The following is an 18,775-nucleotide window of genomic DNA, read 5'->3' on the forward strand; positions in this document are numbered from 1 at the left end:
GAGAATCCCATGGACAGAGGAGCCTCGTGGGCTATAGTCCCATGGGGTCACAAAGAATCGGACACAACTGAGCAACTCAACAACAACATGAGTGCATCAGTGAGAACTTCTCCAGGATGAGATCCTTTGGTAGAGGCAGGAAAACTAGTGTAAGAGGGAAAAAGGACTTTGCATTCTGCTGAGGAAAGAACTTTTGGACAAATTTCAGAGAAACAAAAATTCTTTAAGGAAAAACCCCATTAGGGGTGGAGAGGGTATCAGATTGTTCTGTGAACAAGCACATCATCAGCTGGCTTTTCTGTTTGCTTTGGGTCCTGACCGCTGACCAGACAAGCATGCGATTGTCCAGTGCCTAGGCTGGTAACATGTTCATAGACGGAGTTTTATGCTTCTAGTGATTTTGGTTTCATGTGATATTCTGTTTTGAGGGAAAGCTAAGTTTCATTTTGCTATAAGAAATACATGAAATAGTTAACTATGAGAACACACATAGAATTTAGCGTTGTGTGTTTTTCTTAGTGTCTTAAGATATTTTTGCATAGCCATTGACTGATTACTTTTAACTCCAGCCCACAGAAACCTATCCTGAATTCTCTGATATAAGCAGTTTTATTTTCTCTTTCATACTGGTAACTTTAGGGAAGCAAGCAATTATTTTTGGAAGGTAGGGAAGAGATGAAAGAGGCCTACATGCTAGTTTTCCATATTAATCTTTTTCAGATGTCATAAACAGATTTTACCAGAACTTTCTTCCTGTCTAAATACAAAGCCTGAAATACTGAGAACAAAACCAGATGTTGCCTGCAAAGTAGAGCTGCTCTCTTCAAAGTCCTCTCAGATTGGAACTGGAGACTTAAAAACCCTGAGTGAACCAAAGGGAAACTGTTCCCAACTGAAGACCAGCACTGATGAGGAAAGCAGTGTGGAATCTCTTCCTCCATCAACTGACTCTCCTAAGGAGTGTGTACCAACAAAGGCGTCTTCTATGGCAGAATTGGAAATTACCAACACTCCTGAACTGCAGAAGCATTTCGAACATGCACCTTCCACATCTGATGTCCTTTCAAAGAAGCCGGAAGAGAAAGCAGCTGTCAGTAGTAACAGTCCTAATGGTTGCATAGAAAAAAGGGGAGAACCTTCAACTTTAGGCTGCCAGTCACAGAATATAAAGGCGTCTTCAGCAAAAGTAGATCCTGAAAGCTGCTGTACAAGAAGCAACAATAAATTCCAGAATGGTAAGTGTTTCTGCATATGTTTATTGGTAGAAGGTAAGAAATGGTTGTCAGTACATACATTATCTTCTTCTTACCTTATGAGAAAATAATAGGAAAATGACTGTAGAAAAAGTTCAAAGAAGAAAGTAAAACCCCTAAATCTTCTGAGAAATGATTACTGTTCATATTTTGGTGGAATTGGTTCTATGTATATGGAAACACAGATGAGCTGTGAGACACATGGGTTCATACCAACAGTTTTACCCAGTGCACTAGTTGTAGATGTCTGTCAGCATTTTAAAGGCTGCAAGGATGCCCTTATATGCATTTTACCATACGACTTAGGTGGGTTCCAGTTTTTGGTTGTAAGAAAGTTTTGAAATAAAATCTAAAGTGATCTGATTGCTTTATTGTCATCCTATAACTGATTTTTCTGTAACATCTGTGTTGGAGAGAAGGAAGTGATTAAAGTTTTATGCTCACACAGGTATGGTTCAGATTTGAAGTTTTTTAAAAAAGGGAGTTGCATCACTGCCTCTGGCAAAGAGATTTTTAGTTAAAGAATTTAGGGGACAGTGCTATCTTAGGATTCCCCTCTTTGCTTAAGGGAAGGTCCTGCTGCACCCGTAATTTTTGTTGGTTTGTCTTTAAGTTTTTTGGCCGCGCCACACAGCATGTGGGGTCTTAGTTCCCCAGCGGGGGATTGAAGCCGTGTCCCTTGCAGCGGAAGCAGAGTTCCAGCCACTGGGTTGCCAACGAGGTCCCTTTGCACGCACAGTTTAGAGTTCAGTGCTCTTCTTACAGAGAAAATGGTACATTGTGTTTCACAATACTTTTAAGTTTGAGGATGCATTTCAGTGATGGGAGTTGTTAGAAGCTCTCTTACTAGAATTAACAGAGCTAAATGGCTCCAGTATGTCAGAAGGTTCAGTTTAAAAATAGATTTGATAGATGTCAACTGGGTGTAAAAAAACTTGAAAAACACTTAATAAAAACGCTGTTCATTTGGATAAGTAACAAATGGATAATCCACACTAGCTCTTCCTGCAGGGCTCTGAAACTGGAGGGCAGGATGGGTGGATTTGACTCGGGGTCTTCCTGAAGTAGAGTTGGAGGAATTGGAAAAGAACTTTCTTTGCTGAGTAATTCTTCTAACCCAGCTTCTTCATTCTTGAGGTTTAAGTTGATATAGCTGGTAATTTGCATGAAATTAATTGCATAAGATTATACTGTTCCTCAGGAGTTATGTAACTCCCCAAGAAAGTGAATATTCATGATCATGTCCCTGTTCTATTTCTTTATTCTTTTTGAGTCACCAACCTTCACATTCCACTAGTTTTTAAGGCAAATTATTTTAATATTATGTGAAGAAGCAGTAAAAGTTCTAGACCAGTAAACACATTATAGATGCAGAAGTGAGTTTCAGAGTCCAACTTTGTCTTGCTTAATATGTTGTGCAACTCTGTTCCAACTAAAATGATTTTGAGGGAAATGAGAGGCCATGTCACATCCTGGTGTGTGCTATCTCCTGGGACCTCTGGCTGAGGAGTAAGGCAGTGTGATTAGAAGCCTACTGAGATCTCTGTACTGTTTCCACCGTTATTGCTTGTGGATATGGAAAGACTCCACTGGACACTGCTTCTCCACTGTGTGACCTTACTTAGGGGTTAGGAAACAAAAACAAGCTGGAGTTGAACAGCCACCCTTTTTTCTGTTTGGTAGATCCATGGCTTCTCAGAAATCAGTACTGCTTTTTTTTCCTTGGTTCGGTTCTAAGTTAAGAGAAGCATTGATGAGGGAGCAACCGCTGATCTCCTCAATACAGAGCTAGCTTTAAATAATTCAACTTGCTTATTTCTAGATATTTCCTCTTTTCAGCCCAGGCAAAACAGTTGTAAGATAATCTTTGGACTCGGCTTGGGAAAACCTGGTCCCGTTCAAAGGGTGATGTGTTTTCAGTATCAGGATGGAATTTTATAAATTATATAAAATTTATAATTATAAAATTCCATCCTGAACTGATTATTTTCTCTCCTTTCTTACTTTACCTTCTCTTTCACTGAATAAGAATGTTTAAGGAGTCGAGGCCTGGCGGCATCTATTTAGTAGCATTTTACGGTGTGCTCTAGTCCTGCTTTAAAAGAGAGATAACATCAGGACACATCAAAGGTGATTTATTAAAGATGCTTATTTTATTTAAAGCCTTCTTTGGTTTGAGGTCTTTCTTCTAGTTTCCTTCAAGACTGCTTACCAGAGTCTCCCACCCATCTCTTGACTGGTTCCCCCAAAGTTGTGTTTTTGTTTTTTGTTTAAGAATCTACTTTCCTCTTCTGGCCCCCTTGGACCTCAAGGTAAGGTCTTTTTTGCCGGTTTTATATGAAATACAGTTGTCTTTCAGCATCCAAGAGGGATCGGTTCCAGGACTCCTGCAGATACCAAAAATCTGCAAATACACAATGCTACGGTCAGCCTTCCCCATCTGACACTGGGGTTCTGCATTTGCAGATGCAACCAGCCACAGATTGTGTAGTGTTTTCTTTTAATTAAAAAAAAAAAAAAATTGGGTTGTAGATTGGACCCATGCTCTCTGCATTGAAAATGTGGATTTTAACCACTGGACCACCAGGGAAGTCCCTGTGTAGTATTTTCAAACCGTGGTTGGTTGAACCTACAGATGCAGAGGGCTCACTGCATGCCCGAGGGCTCTTGACTTAGAAATAGATTTCCCTTCTGTGTTATTTCTGCTAACAGAGTGATTGCTCTTTAAAATTAGGTTTCTACTTTTTTCTCCCTTTAGAAACTATGTTACCATTTCCATTGAAGTTCTCCTGCTCCTAAGTTAAAAGTTAAATGTGAGTTTACTTAGAATGGAAATTCTGTCTTTAGCCAAGGCTCTTAGTCTTGAATGGAAAGTATGTGTGAAGAAAATTTAAGATTGTTTGAGGGCCAAGGGTCAATGCTCTTGGAATCACTTAGAAAATAACTTACAGACTGAGGGGCCTATGTTATTTGGGTTTTGTTATATTTGGAATGGTTAGCTTTGCAGAATGCCTTAGAAAACACATCTTAAGCCAATCTTTTTTGAGTGTAAAAACTGACAGAATTGATTTCCACGTGGTCCTCTATTGAGATAAACCTATCCCTGTGTATTGTTAAGTTTGCAGTGAGTTTAAGTTAAGTGTCTGCTTTGGAAAAGTCTGCCTGCAATGTTTATCTGTTTGGAGGGTTTTTTTTGTTTTTTTTAAATTATTTACGTATTTTTTTTTTATTTTTGGCTGCCTTGGGTCTTAGTTGTCACACATGGGCTCCAGAGCGTGTGGGCTCTGTAGTTTGCAGTGCACCAGCATAGTTGCCCTGGGGCATGTGGGATTTTAGTTCCCCAACCTGGGATCAAACCTGCATCCCTTGCATTGGAAGGTGGATTCCTAACCACTGAACTACCAGAGAAATCCCCAAGATGTTTATCTTATCTAGGGTTGTGAATACAAGTATGCATTACCTTGGAATTGTGAGTCTGGGGTTTTACGTTGCCAAATGGATTCACCAAATGGGAAGCATTTTAAAGAGAGTAGAACTTCCAGTTGTTCTGATAGTTGTCTTCAGCCATTTTCAGAAACTACAGTTGAACCAGTAATTGAGAAGAGCAGTTCTTTTGGGAAATCTAACCTTTTGAGTAGAATTCAGTCAAAGATTGATGTGATTTTTAAAAAAATCTGAAATGCCATTTCCTTCATTTTTTTTTTTTACTAGCCCCATCTCGGAAGTCGGTCTTGACAGACCCAGCTAAACTCAAGAAGCTGCAGCAGAGTGGCGAGGCCTTTGTCCAGGACGACTCCTGCGTGAACATTGTGGCACAGCTGCCCAAGTGCCGTGAGTGCCGCCTGGACAGCCTGCGCAAGGACAAGGAGCCACAGAAAGACTCGCCTGTGTTTTGCCGCTTCTTTCACTTCAGGAGGTGAGGCCTGTGGGGGAAAACGGAGGTGCTCTGAGCCCTTTAATGTACTTTCTCCCTCCTCTTCTATCAATAGTAAGTCTAAAACTGGGAAAAGTTAGAGATGATACTTCTAATCTGTGGATTTAGGAGTCTAGATCTTGTTACATGGTATTTCCTACTCATACTCATTTTCAGTTGTTTTTTTTCTTTTTTTTTTAAGCAAGAAGCTTGAAAATACAAACTTCTGATTTTAGAAATAACAAATACAGAAAAATTCTGAAGGTTCTAAAAACCACCACGCAAATGACTACTGTTAACTTTTCAGTGCATCTTAGTGTTTATGTGGTCATAGAATATATTCAAGCATACCTACTTGTTGTATTGTATAAATACTGTTTTGAATCTTACTTTCCCCAATAGTACTTTCCCAGTATGTAATAGGAACCACTTGATCATGTTGACTTTTTTAAAAAATTATTTATTTTTATTTTTGGTTCTACTGGGTCTTCATTGCTGCATGCGGGCTTTCTCTAGTCACAGCGAGTGGGAGCTACTCTTTGTTGTGGTGCACAGGCTTCTCTTTGCCGTGGCCTCTCTTGTTGCAGAGCACAGGCTCCAAGGCATGAGACTCAGTGGTTGCAGCATGTGGGCTCAGCAGTTGTGACTCATGGGCTTTAGTTGTTCCGAGGCACCTGGAATCTTCCCACATCAGAGATCACACCTGCGTCCCTTGCAGGCAGGTTCTTATCTGCTGTGCCACCAGGGAAGTCTGATCATACTAACTTTTTTCAGCAAATACTTTTGAATAACTATGAAAGAACCCAGAGATGTTTGAAAATTCCCTTAACCTATCCCCTTGTTTGTATTCAGATTATTGTGTATTTTTTGCCACTAAATACAGAGATGATCATTTGTTGTCCGTATCTCTGATTATTTACTTTGGATGAGACACTGGAAGTGCCCTTACTGGGTCAGAAGGTGTGTGTTTTAAGGCTTTGATACATGAATTCTGCCAAATTGCCCTGGAGGAATGTTGCACCTGCCTCCATGCCCCCTGGCAGCTTTTGAGCATTCCCATCTCTATGCCAACAGGAAGGAGGTGTATCTTTTAAAAAAATTCTTTCTACTTTTATAGGCAAATCATTTTTGCATTGCTTTTTTAATTTTAAAGTCAAATTTAATTTTCTTCAAATTCTTCCATCCTGAGTGAAGAGAAAGGTAGCCTTCTGGTCTTTTTGATATATAAATGAGCAGTGTTGTTCTGGGTATAGATGATCTGTTAGATATGATACATTTTCTCAGAAATCTAGGTAGAATTTCAGGCTCAACTAACTCTAATCAGTGATGATCGATACTGTCATAAGTACCATCAGGTTTGTTTCCCATTATGTTCTGCAAATGAAATAGGAGAGGGTAGGGTCTCGGTGAAGTTCAGTTGCCATATCCTGTACACCGTCTCCTCCCCATTTGAAATGTCTTCCAAATTTATTTTTTAGAATTAGGACTAGCTCTCATGTGGACTGTCAATTAAAAACTATGGGCTCCTAGAAACTCGTTTGCATCTGTTAATGCAGCTCCCCATGTGCTTCCAGTTCTGGACAAATAATTTTCCTAAGGCACAACTTTGTGCATCTCACAGGCTCAAAAAATTTTGGCAACTGCCTAATGACTAACAAAGAAATTGCAGTCCCTGCATTTTTCTTGCCTTTATATGTAATAGTGTTTCCTTCACATGCCCTCTGTTACATAATATCTACCTTTTCTTGCAAGGCCAAGCTTAATTACTGTCTCTTAACATGAAGTCTTCTTAATATTAGTCCCACCAAACTTATAGTCAGCACTTCTTCCTCTGACTCGTATAAGACTCTGTGATTGCTGTGATACCTGTCATATCCTGCTTTTATGTCTCCAGCTAGATTGACATATATTGTTGTGTTTAAATAAATCCCAGACTACTACACAGCCTAGAAAAAAGCATGATAGATGTCAAAGATGTATTAGAAAGAGAATGTTGAGAAAATACTCAGCTTTCGGCTCCACCTTCCTAGGTACCAAGGCCCATCTTAACACTGCCTGTTATTCCAGAAACTTGCATGGTAATTTATAGCTAGAATTCCTAAGGATTCTGAATACCTCATGAATTCATGTGGTTATGGCTTTAGTGATATCTAGGGTTAGCCTTCCTCTGCTGAGCATTAATCTTTTAGAAGTAGTTATATTCAGATCTGATCAGGTTATTTATCACCTTCTGTTTGTTGTCAGTTTACTTCTGTGATGTCTTGTGATGGTCCTTGCTGTTAACTTCCACATCAGGCAGGTTCAGTAGCTGTCCCTGGAGGTGATAGGATTAGATAACTGGTTGGAGTGTAAAGCACACCTCCTCTCCCCTCCAGTCTTTCATGTCTTTTGGGGGAAAACCTGAACGTTTTAATCTTTATACTGTTGCTGCCACATAGCAAATTGGCTATAACTAGCCATGGAGATTTATAGAAAGCTGGGAAGGAAATGGGGTTGATTTTAAATATTTAAACAGTAACAACAAGGTGTAAATCAATATTTTATATATGTAACACGCTTTTTTTTTTTCCTTTCTTCCTTTCACTAGGTTACAGTTCAACAAACATGGTGTGTTGCGGGTAGAAGGCTTCTTAACACCAAACAAGTATGACAGTGAAGCAATTGGCTTGTGGTTGCCTTTAACCAGAAATGTTGTGGGGACTGATTTGGACACAGCAAAGTATATCCTGGCCAACATTGGAGACCACTTCTGTCAAATGGTGATTTCTGAAAAGGAAGCTATGTCAACTATTGAGCCACACAGTAAGAGCATCTCTTAGGGGGTAGGATTTTTGAGTCCAACTTGACTTTCATTCCTAAATGACACCTAAGTCCTAGTTGTGTGGGTTTCATTTTCACCTAGAAGTTTAGATGACTTTGGTATACTGAGGTTGCATTTTTTTCCTTGTGACAGGTTCTGCCTATTGATTTAATCAGAGTCAGTTACCTCTCTTTGGAGGTTGTTTAGGTTGTTTACTAAAGGAGCGGAACTCCTTTTTTGTTAAGAAAGCTAAAGGGAGATGGTGGTGGAATTTGCACAGCATTACCAACAGTATAGGCTCACCTAGAGGGGTGAGACAGTCTCAGACTTCTTCCATCATTGTATCTTTCACAAATGGTTGAAAGTAAAAAGTGAAGCCTTTTCATGTTTCTAGTAGGTATCTTTTCAGACTTTGTATAACCAAATATGTTTCAATATAAGCATCTGTACATACCAATGTTAAGAATTTTGATTGTAGGAACCAAAATTGGTTCCAGAAATTAACTGAAGCTAGTTTAAGCACCGAAATAATATATTAGATAAGTTTGATTATTCTTGTATCTCAAGAGTTCAGGGAGTGGAAACTGGGGCATTCCCAGGAATGAAAGTTCAGCGCTAGGTGGGGAGTGGCATTGTGAACTCCACGGCGGCTGAAGTCCTACTGAATTGAAAAACAGCTTTAGAATCACTCTGTTCTGTTGGTCAATAGAGACCCTGATAAGTCAAGAATCATATTAAAGTTTTTTTCCTGTGATCTTATATTTAGGACAAATGACTCTGGTGTTTCATTTTCAGTAAAGTTACGGAAGTTTTCTTCTTATATACTTTTAAGTTAAAGACTTAAAGAATTCTCAAGTAACTGATCTAGAGGTGGTATATGAGTGATTGGAATGTAAATACACTTCTTTGAAATATGTTAGTAGCTTCCTGAATCAGCAGGGCTGTTTTAAACTATGGATGTTTTTTTCTGTGCTTAAGGTGAGTTGTCTGAAAAATGTGGGTTTTTATTTTTTCATTCCCAAAAAAACACAGTTGTCTTTTTAAGAGCATAATTAAGAAACTCAGTCATTTAAGATGATTATGTTATTAGCCTTTCCTCCTTGATTGTCATATTCCTCTTCATTTCCTCTGTGACACTCTGGTCAGTTGGAGAGAGGAACTCGCTGTGAGTGATCCTAAAGGATGCTACCACAAGGTGTTCCTAGAGAAGGGGGTGAGACAGTGCCCTCTGCTCCTGAGGTTAGGAAGCAGGTCCCAGCCTTCATACATTTATTCTGTCTTTTCAATGACAGTCATTGAATAATAGATGGCTAAGAGGTCTAAGACTACTCTCTAAGAAAACAGTCTAATCCAGTGACCAAGGTGAAGTTCGTAAAATCTCGTCTATAAAATGCCTGAAGCTCTATGTATTATGCTCTCAGCTTTCACATTGTAATGAAATGGCAGAGGTCAGCAGTTGGATTAATTTGAAGCAAACTGAAGTTAGTCATGTGTTTTATGGTCAGTCTGAAGAAAGAAGTCACCACTGACTGGATTAGGAAAAGATGTATGTTCTCCTTAGAACACGAATGTGACAGTGTTGATCCTTTCTTGTTCAGGAGAGAGAGAGAATGATCTTCTGATCGAGACATTGGGCTTTTCTGTGACCCAGGAAAATGTCCTCCCTTTGCTCCTACTCCTTGAAGATTTCTGATGCTGTATTTGGCACTCTTCTGTCGCAGGGAAGGCCCCTCCCTCCAGTTCTCAGAGCTTGGCCTCTGTAAAAGAAGATGCTACTTTGTAGAAGTCTAGCTTATGCCTCCATCTGTTGAATATTTGGTTAGTGTGAGTCGGTCCTGGGGGCCTGCATCACTCCTGGCTTTAGCAAAATTGACTTTCTGTCTCTGGTCTGTGAAGGAGTCAACTTTGGACCGTTGTGCCTTTGCTAGTTAATGTGCTGCTCCCTCCAGGTTCCCTAAGCACCCGGAGGGTTTTTAATGGGCAGTCTGAGAGGTTTCGGGGCATCTGTGAATAACCAGACACTCTGTACTGAAGGTTGGATTTGTGGATTTGAGTGAAATGTTTTTTCTTAGGAGAAAGGGTGGTCCATGCTGCCTTTATAGTTTCAGAGGATCTCATGACCCAAAAGGTGAAGAACCACTGCTCTCTGATACCTGTGTCTAAACCTCAACTTGCATAACCAGTGCTGCTTTCTTCATTGACTTACTCAGCAGGGCTTCCTACGCACCAGCAGTGTGCAGAACTCCTTGGAGGGTGGGGTGGAGGTGGGGATCTGAGCAGGAATTCTGCTTGCATGAAGTTTAGTCTCCTTGTGGTTGTTCTGTTGCTGAGTCGTGTCTTACTCTTTGTAACCCCGTGGACTGCAGCACACCAGCTTTCCCTGTCCTTCACTATCTCCTGGAGTTTGCTCAGATTCATGTCCATTGAGTTGGTGATGCTATCTAACCATCTTGTCTTCTGCCATCCTCTTCTCATTTTGCCTTCACTCTTTCCCAGCCTCAGGGTCTTTTCCAATGAGTTGGCTCTTCGTATTAGGTGGCCACAGTAGTAGAGCTTCAGCTTCAGCATCAGTACTTCCAATGAATATTCAGAGTTAATTTCCTTTAGGATTGATTAGTTTGATCTCCTTGCTGTCCAAGGGATCTCAAGAGTCTTCTCCATCACCACAGTTCAAAAGCATCAGTTCTTCGGCGCTCAGCCTTCTTTATGTCGAACTGTCACATCCATGCATGACTACTGGAAAAAACCATAGCTTTGACTAGATGGGCCTTTTTTGGCAAAATGATGTCTCTTTTTTTAATACACTATCTAGGTTTGTCATAGCTTTTCTTCTAAGGAACGGTGTCTTTTAATTTCGTCACTCCTCAAGAGAAGCGAAACTGCTCTTGACTGTGTGCCATGTACAGAGGCCCGAGCCTGGAGTGCAGATACGAGCTGATGGGAATGCTGGAGGAGTCCAGGAGAGCTTCATGCCTGGGGTGGGGGCTTGGGATGGGCTCTGGAGGCTAAACAGTTACTGGGAGCTCCAGTGAGAGGGGGGAATGGCACCAACTCCCTCCCCCTTCATGTTTTATTTTGGGGGCCCTCTCCTCCCCAAGACTAAGTGTCTTATTGATTTTCGTAGGACAGGTTGCTTGGAAGCGAGCCGTCAAAGGTGTGCGGGAAATGTGTGACGTGTGTGACACCACTATCTTCAACCTGCACTGGGTGTGTCCCAGGTGTGGATTCGGGGTGTGTGTGGACTGCTATCGGATGAAGAGGAAAAACTGCCAGCAAGGTGAGAACTGACTTCATTCTTCTCTCAGCCCCTTCTACGCTTAAATTAAGCCTTTCACTGATGTGCAGGTGATGGATTGCTGAAACTTGTGGGGCCAGAGTCCATAAAGAGCAGTGACTACAAATCAGTTCTTTGCAGGTGCTGCCTATAAGACTTTCAATTGGCTGAGATGTGTGAAGAGTCAGATACATGAACCAGAGAACCTCATGCCTACACAGATCATTCCTGGAAAAGGTATTTCATGGGGTGCAATGATTTTCTTTTGCCTGTGTTTTGATTAGCTCATAGAGGCTGGTAGAGTGGTTTTACTTTGTCGAATATAATTACTTGCTGTCTTTATTTTAGTGTGTACCATAAATTGTCCAGAAATGTGTTAAATAATGCCCCCAAAGTTTTTGATTAAGGCTTCGTAAATAGTTCTTTAAAAGGAAAATAAATGGTGCATTTAGGGGAAAGCATACTTAGGATGAAAAGGAGGGAGTGTAAGCACCCTAAAATGCATGCTAAGTCACTTCAGTCCTATCTGACTCTTTGCAACCCCATGGACTGTAGCCTGTCAGGCTCCTGTGTCCATGGGATTCTCTAGGCAAGAATACTGGAGTGGGTTGCCATGCCCTCCTCCAGGGGATCTTCCCAACCCAGGGATCGAATCCGCGTATCTTCTGTCTCCTGCATTGGCACGTGGGTTCTTTAGCTCTAGCGCCACCTGGGAAGCCCACCCTAAAATAAGTGCTGCTAAAACAAGTTATCTTGTTAGAAATACCAGCTTCTGCTTTGTAATGTTGAGGTTGAAAGTACCTAATATTCTTGTTCAGATGTTTGCCTGTGCCCTTTTTTTAGCCCTCTATGATGTTGGAGACATTGTTCATTCTGTAAGAGCAAAATGGGGAATAAAAGCAAATTGTCCCTGTTCAAACAGGCAGTTCAAACTCTTTTCAAAACCAGCCTCAAAGGAAGACATAAAACAGGTATTACTGTTTATGCTGGATTCAACCATCCTTGTTAATTGTTGTCTGTCTGTTTTCAATAACCTGAGGATTTCTATAGTATATTAGAAAGGAACATGGGGAGAGCTGTCAGTGGAAAGAAATGGTTCAGTTTCATGTGGCACTTTATAGACCCATTCTCAAGTTTTACATTATTTTTGTGGACTTTATTTGTAGTCTCTTTTAAGTAGGATTTTAATTTTCATTCCTTGAAAAAGAAAAACCTTTTCTGTTACAGTCTACTTAATAAATTGCTTTCAAATTTGTATAGGTTTTTAAACTTACCATTGTTCTACACAGTTAAAATTTTTCAGATAAACTTAACATTTTTAAATTACTAAATATATTTTACCTGTAATAAATATATAAAGAGTTGAAGGAAATAATAACTGAAATGATCCTTTCTGTATCTCTCACTCAATGTAAAAAATGTGTACATTTCCTTGGTGCTCACAGGCCTCTTTATGGTGACATTTCCTTCACGTCTGTCATCACATCTACCCCCCTTACTCTTCCTCACCCCAGTAATCATTAGCCCACTTTATTTTTAGTAATCAGAAATTACTTTACATTTTCATGAAGCTGTGGTGTGGAAGGCAGCATTGGTAGAAGAGTTTTGATCTTTGGAGTCAGAACTGAATTTGAATTCTTTTTCTGCCACTTTCTAGTTGCATAACTCTGGCTCAGATGAACTGATGTATGTGTGCTTTAGCTTCCTCATCAGTAATAAAGGAATAATAATGCCAGTAAAATAAGTGGTGTACTCTGTCTGTGCAGTTTGTTTGTCGTTTTTGTTGTTATTCGTGTTCAGTTCATGTTTTGAGTTCTTGTTAGGGCTCTTCATCACTTTTTAAAGCTTCCTACACTACACTAAATCAAAAGAGCATGTCCTTTTTCTGCATTTTCCCACTTCCTTCTGAATTCACAGCTGTATTTCCTACCCTGCCTCATTTACTTGTTCAGTCACTGGTTTCTGAGTGCCTACTCATGACACTGGGTGATGGGAACAAACTGGGCATTTCAAAGAAACACAGTGGATGGAGTGATAGGAATATGAATGAATATGAGATGCTGCTACAATGGTGGAGGCGTATCTTGCTGTATTTACATCCTTCACGTCTTACACTTTCTCTAGTAATACTTACAAGTTAAAAAATTAAAATCTCTTCTACGCAGTTTGCTCTATTATTGCAAGGTTACTGCAGCTGTGATGATTTCCAGGGCTATTGGGTGGTTTTGTTGCAGATATTTCTCTCTTACTGGTGAGCAGTTAGGGGAGAAGATAAGAAGAAGATGCAGTTTTCCAGCCTGTGTCAAGTTCTCCTTTTATACTCAACACAGACTTCCTTAACTGGAGAAAAAGCGACTCTCGGTACCATGCTCCAGCAGAATCCCTCAGGGTTGGAGCCAGTGACTGTGGGTGGGGAGGCCGCTTCCAAACCGGCCAGCAGTGTGAAGCCCACCTGTCCAGCCAGCACGTCTCCTTTGAACTGGCTAGCAGACCTGACCAGTGGCAATGTCAACAAGGAGAACAAGGGTGAGTGTTTCCTGCCTTCCAGAACTTTGGCCTGTTCCGAGAGGGACTTGGCAACCTCAGTTACTGGGAGAACAGAGTGGTGAGAAGTAGTGTGGAGGGTTAGGGGTTCCCTGTAGTCACCTGAGACCTGACACAGTTGCAGGCCCAGAAAGAGCTTTCGCTGCTGATAGAAGTCATTGTTGAGCTTCTGTTTGGCAGGAGTAGGGTGGGCTGAGACTTGTTAGTTTCAATAGTAATTTTTGCCTTTCTATCTCTACCCTGTATATATTTCCTATTCTGTCTAAATGGGAACACTCTGTCTTCAACTTTATTTTTCTCATCCGTGCTGTTGTCTCAGGATGCTTGATTATAGTATAAAGAGCATGGGCTTGGAAATCAGGTATTTAGAATTTAGGTGATTCTGCTGTTTTACAAGAAAGAAAAATTGCAGATCCATTTCTTCCACGCAGAGATATTAAACATCTCAGTGAATAGAATTCAGCATAATAAATAAAGGACTTATATGGGGTGACCCAGCAGGGCTTGAGAAATGCAACTGCAGTTTTAACATTAAAAAAGTGGGAAAAAGTCATGTGAGGAGATATAGAAAAAGAGTAAAATTCAAAACCTGCTTATAATTAAAAACACTTAGGAACAGAAGGGAATATCCTTAATCTAATGAGTTTCTATGATAAAGTTGACAGCAAACATGTTAAATTATTACTGAATTTTTTATTCAGTTGAATAATTTTTAAACCATTCCCTCTGTGTTCAGGCATGAGACGAGGATTCCTGTCTTCAGTCTTTCATTAAACATGGTACTGGAAGTCCTGGCTATTGCAGTGAAGTGAACAAAAAGATGTTAGGATTGGAAAGAAAGAGATAAAACTGTTGATATTTGTGAATAATCTAATTATGCATGTGAAATTCTAAGAGAATCTGTATTTATAAATACTATCAAGGTTGATAGTTGCAATGTTATTTACAAAAATCAGTTGTATTTTACATACAGGAACAAATAAAAACTACAGTTTACCATAGTATCACTTTGGGTATTGAATGTTTTTATATATATATACTATATGTGTGTGTGTATATATATGTAATAGCAGTTGGAAATCCTTATCAAAATCAATAATATCATTAGTATTTATCCTCTTAAGTTTCCTGGTTCCATAGTAATTCTGTTAATAGAAGACTAGTAAGGGCTCTGCCTTTCAGAACACTTTTCCATCTAGATGTTTTTGGTTTCCTTTTTAGAAAAGCAACCAGCAATGCCAGTTTTAAAGAATGAAATCAAATGCCTTCCGCCGCTCCCCCCCTTGAGCAAGTCCAGCACAGTCCTCCACACCTTTAACAGCACAATTTTGACACCTGTAAGCAACAACAATTCGGGTTTCCTCCGAAATCTCTTGAATTCCTCTACAGGAAAGGTATGTATTTATCTTATTGTTTATACTCTTCACCACCCTGCCCCCTCCCCCCCCCCCCCCCCCCCCCAATAAAGATGAACAGAGTCAGAGTAGAAGAGAGTAGAGAAACTAAAGTAGAAAGTAGAAAGAAGGATGTGAGTCCATTGCTTTCTTCCTTCATGGGTACAGAGGCTGTATCATTGGCAGATAGGCTTCACAGCTTCTAATTCTTGGCTGATAGGCTTTTGAGTATACTGATGGGCTGGTTCTAATTCTTGGCTGATGGGTACACTTTTTTATGTACCACTTCTGAGAGTTGTGATGTCAGGTAGAGGAAGAAGACTTAACCTCTGTGAGAGTCCTGGCCTGGGTTCTTCCCTGAATGTGTAACATGTACTCATCCTACTGTTATAGGAATATAGGGTTTATTGATGGTAGGGAATGACATGTTTAAGACTTATGTTCTTTTTCAAATTCAGACAGAAAATGGACTCAAGAATACACCAAAAATCCTTGATGACATCTTTGCCTCTTTGGTACAAAATAAGACCTGCTCTGATTTATCAAAGAGGCCCCAAGGACTGACCATCAAGCCCAGCATTCTGGGCTTTGACACTCCCCACTACTGGCTGTGTGATAACCGTCTGCTTTGCCTGCAAGATCCCAACAACAAGAGCAACTGGAATGTGTTCAGGGAGTGCTGGAAACAAGGGCAGGTAAGGGGCCTCTTGCCCGGCCCCAGCACAGCCCCTTCCCAGTGCCTTTGGTAGACTTCTGACACCCTCACCCCACAGCCCCTCCCCTCCCCCCTTCCTGGATTTTAAGTGCTGTATACTTTCTCTCTTTTTTTGTGTACTATACTGTTTAGGGTGAATACAATCAGAATGTGGCTGAGTCTTACTTTTTACTACAAACTTTCCTGGGCTGTATTCTCTGATGAGGTTTTTGTTTTGATTGCTTCTAACCAATCATCTTTGGATCTTTTATTTTTTTATTTTATTGTTTTTGACTGTGATGGGTCTTCATTGCTGCACATAGGTTTTCTCTCATTGCAGAGGTGGGGGCTACTCTTTGATGTTGTGTGCAGGCTTCTCATTGCGGTGGCTTCTCTTGTTGCAGAGCACAGGCTTCAGTATTGTAGTGCTCAGGCTCAGTAGTCGTGGCACACAGGCTTTACTGCTCCACAGCATGTGGGATCTTCTCAGACCAGGGATTGAACCCATGTCCTCTGCATTGCATGGCGGATTCTTAAGCACTGGACCACAGGGAAGCCCTGTCTTTGGATTTTTGATGAGTGCTTTCTGGGCTCAGTGATTCTTATGTGGTAAACGTCAATTGGAGAATTGGGTGTATGACTGAGGCTGGTGAAGTTTGGGGGATTAGACAAAAATAGGATAAAAATCAGGCATCCCTCTTCCATGAATTATAACCTTGTACTGAAGACAATTTTAGGTGGCCCTGAGCCATATAGTGTCAGCCTGGAACTGGTGTGTAGTCTCCCAGGCCGGAGCTTGCTTTAAAGGGCAGTGATGTTCCATCTTAAGTTTTGGTTGATAGTTTAGGTGATGCTTGGCTTTGTGGACCTGCTTCTTCGCTTTCTTCTTTTGGTTTATGTTTTCTGGCTTTCTGTCTTCTCTTCCGGGCCAAACAGAATCCTCGCTAAAGGGATAGTTTGCTCTTGGACAAGGCCAGGACTTGGGAATTGCCAAATAGAAAAATGTATCTATTTAACAACAAAAAAAATTTTTTTTCAGTCCTGTTTACTAACAAGATTTTCTCATGACAGACTGGATACAGTCCACTGAAATGTTTTGTTTGGATTATGTAATGACTTGCTTGATTTTTTGTTTGTTTTAGGTAACTTTTATTGGAGTACAGTTGCTTTCCATTGTTGTGTTAGTTTTTACTGTACTAACACAGAGTGAATCAGCTATAATGCTCCTGTTTTAGTCTCTTAGTCATGTTCAGCTCTTTTCGACCCCATGGACTGTAGCCCGCCAGGCTCCTCTGTCCATAGGATTTGTCAGTCAAGGACACTGGAGTGGGTTGCTGTTTCCTTTTCCAGGGGATCTTCCCTACCCAGGGATCAAACCCAGATCTCCTGCATGGCAGACAGATCCTTTGCCGCTGAGTCATGGGGATAGCCATATAAATATATCCCCCATTTTTTTGATTTCCTTCCCATTTAGGTCATCACAGAGCACTGAAAAGGGTTCTTTGAGCTGTACAGTAGGTCTTGTTTGGTTTTTTTAGGATTACATAATGGTTTTTAAAAGTTGAACTTGTTGCTAATATTTTAGTCAGGCTATTTCACATGAAATTGAGGACTTCTGGCCTATCTTGGGTAACCAAAGACTGGGCGATCTCAGGGTCATGTTCCTGGCTGGTTAACAAGAGGCTGCAGGCCAGTGGCAACACCCCCCTCCAACAGGGCACTCTTGCTGCCTTTGTCTCTCCTGCATGTCCCTTGCCCTGAGCCGTGGCGTTGGTGTTCTGTGAATCATGGGATCTGAGTCAGAAGGTGTGATCCTTCCTTTTCAAAGCTTGCTAGTTAATTTGAGAGCAAGGGTTGTGTGTAGCAGGTAAGCGAAGACATGAAATGCTGTGGGAACACAGAGGACTATGATGTCATTTTGGGAGCTGAGCCTAAGGACCAGCCGCAGAGAAAAAGTCAGCAGCTGTTTGAGGAGGGGTGGCCTCAGGAGAGGGGACGGGGCTGGGGGAATTCAAACCGAAGTCTTCATTCTCCTCTCCTAGCCAGTGATGGTGTCAGGAGTGCACCATAAGCTGAACACTGAACTCTGGAAACCGGAGTCCTTCAGGAGGGAGTTTGGAAACCAAGAAGTTGACCTTGTTAACTGCAGAACCAATGAAATCATCACAGGAGCCACAGTAGGAGACTTCTGGGATGGCTTTGAAGATGTTCCGAGTATGTATTACAGACCCTTTAAGGGGCTGAGGGTGTGAAAAGGGCGGGGGTGGGTGGGCTCAGGAGCAGCAGGAGCCAACTGTCCTTCAGTGGGAGCAGCATTATTTTCTATGAGTCTGGAGTTTAAAATTCCTGTCTTACCTCCTCCTCCCTTTCTTTTTTACAGATTCTGTGCATTTGAACAGAGGCAGATTCTCTTGGTATTTCCTTTGAGAGTGAGATTTTAGTCACCTCTTCTTCAGGTGACGCCCTGTCTGTCCTGTGACAGACGTGTGCCCAGTGGCGAGGGGCGGGAAAAACAGAACCAGGGCTTGTGCCTCCAGGGTGATGGTTTTATGTAGCTTTGCTATTTAACAAGAAGATTGTCAGTATGTTTAACACGACAAGCTGAGCTGAAAGTGCCAAAGAATGAATCCTTTTCACACAGCTGAGCCTGGTTACTGCCTCCTCACTTGGGCAAGGGGGACAGTGGTGGTCAGGGGGCCGTGTTTCTGGTGCTGAGGCTGGCGCTTTATGTGACTGGCCAGTCAGTAACGTGTTTGTTTACAAGTGCTCTGTGAGCCCCAGCACGTGTCATCAGGCTCCCGCCCTCTTGAGAGGGTTTGGCCAGTTCATTCTGTAGACTCTCAATTCAAATTTGCTCTTTTTTGGTTCTCATTCTTTTAAGGCATACCTTTACCTTGTAATCT

General features: G+C 41.2%; 1 protein-coding gene across 6 annotated transcripts in view; it reads left to right on the forward strand.

Moving 5' to 3' along the window:
* The window catches only part of KDM3A (lysine demethylase 3A), a 54,801-nt gene that overhangs the window by 23,952 nt on the left and 12,074 nt on the right, over positions 1–18,775 (forward strand). For 5 of the 6 annotated variants that reach the window (XM_061155287.1, XM_061155291.1, XM_061155288.1 and 2 more), the window contains exons 10-19: positions 721–1,235; positions 4,965–5,169; positions 7,754–7,968; positions 11,091–11,243; positions 11,382–11,477; positions 12,084–12,211; positions 13,571–13,766; positions 15,006–15,178; positions 15,637–15,873; positions 17,915–18,086. In XM_061155287.1, the coding sequence (XP_061011270.1) occupies positions 721–1,235; positions 4,965–5,169; positions 7,754–7,968; positions 11,091–11,243; positions 11,382–11,477; positions 12,084–12,211; positions 13,571–13,766; positions 15,006–15,178; positions 15,637–15,873; positions 17,915–18,086 (2,090 nt within the window). The remainder of the gene's footprint in view (positions 1–720; positions 1,236–4,964; positions 5,170–7,753; positions 7,969–11,090; positions 11,244–11,381; positions 11,478–12,083; positions 12,212–13,570; positions 13,767–15,005; positions 15,179–15,636; positions 15,874–17,914; positions 18,087–18,775) is intronic. The other variant, XM_061155292.1, reaches the window with a different exon arrangement.

The sequence above is a fragment of the Dama dama genome, chromosome 11 (assembly GCF_033118175.1).
Source record: "Dama dama isolate Ldn47 chromosome 11, ASM3311817v1, whole genome shotgun sequence".
NCBI classification, from domain to species: Eukaryota; Metazoa; Chordata; class Mammalia; order Artiodactyla; family Cervidae; genus Dama; species Dama dama.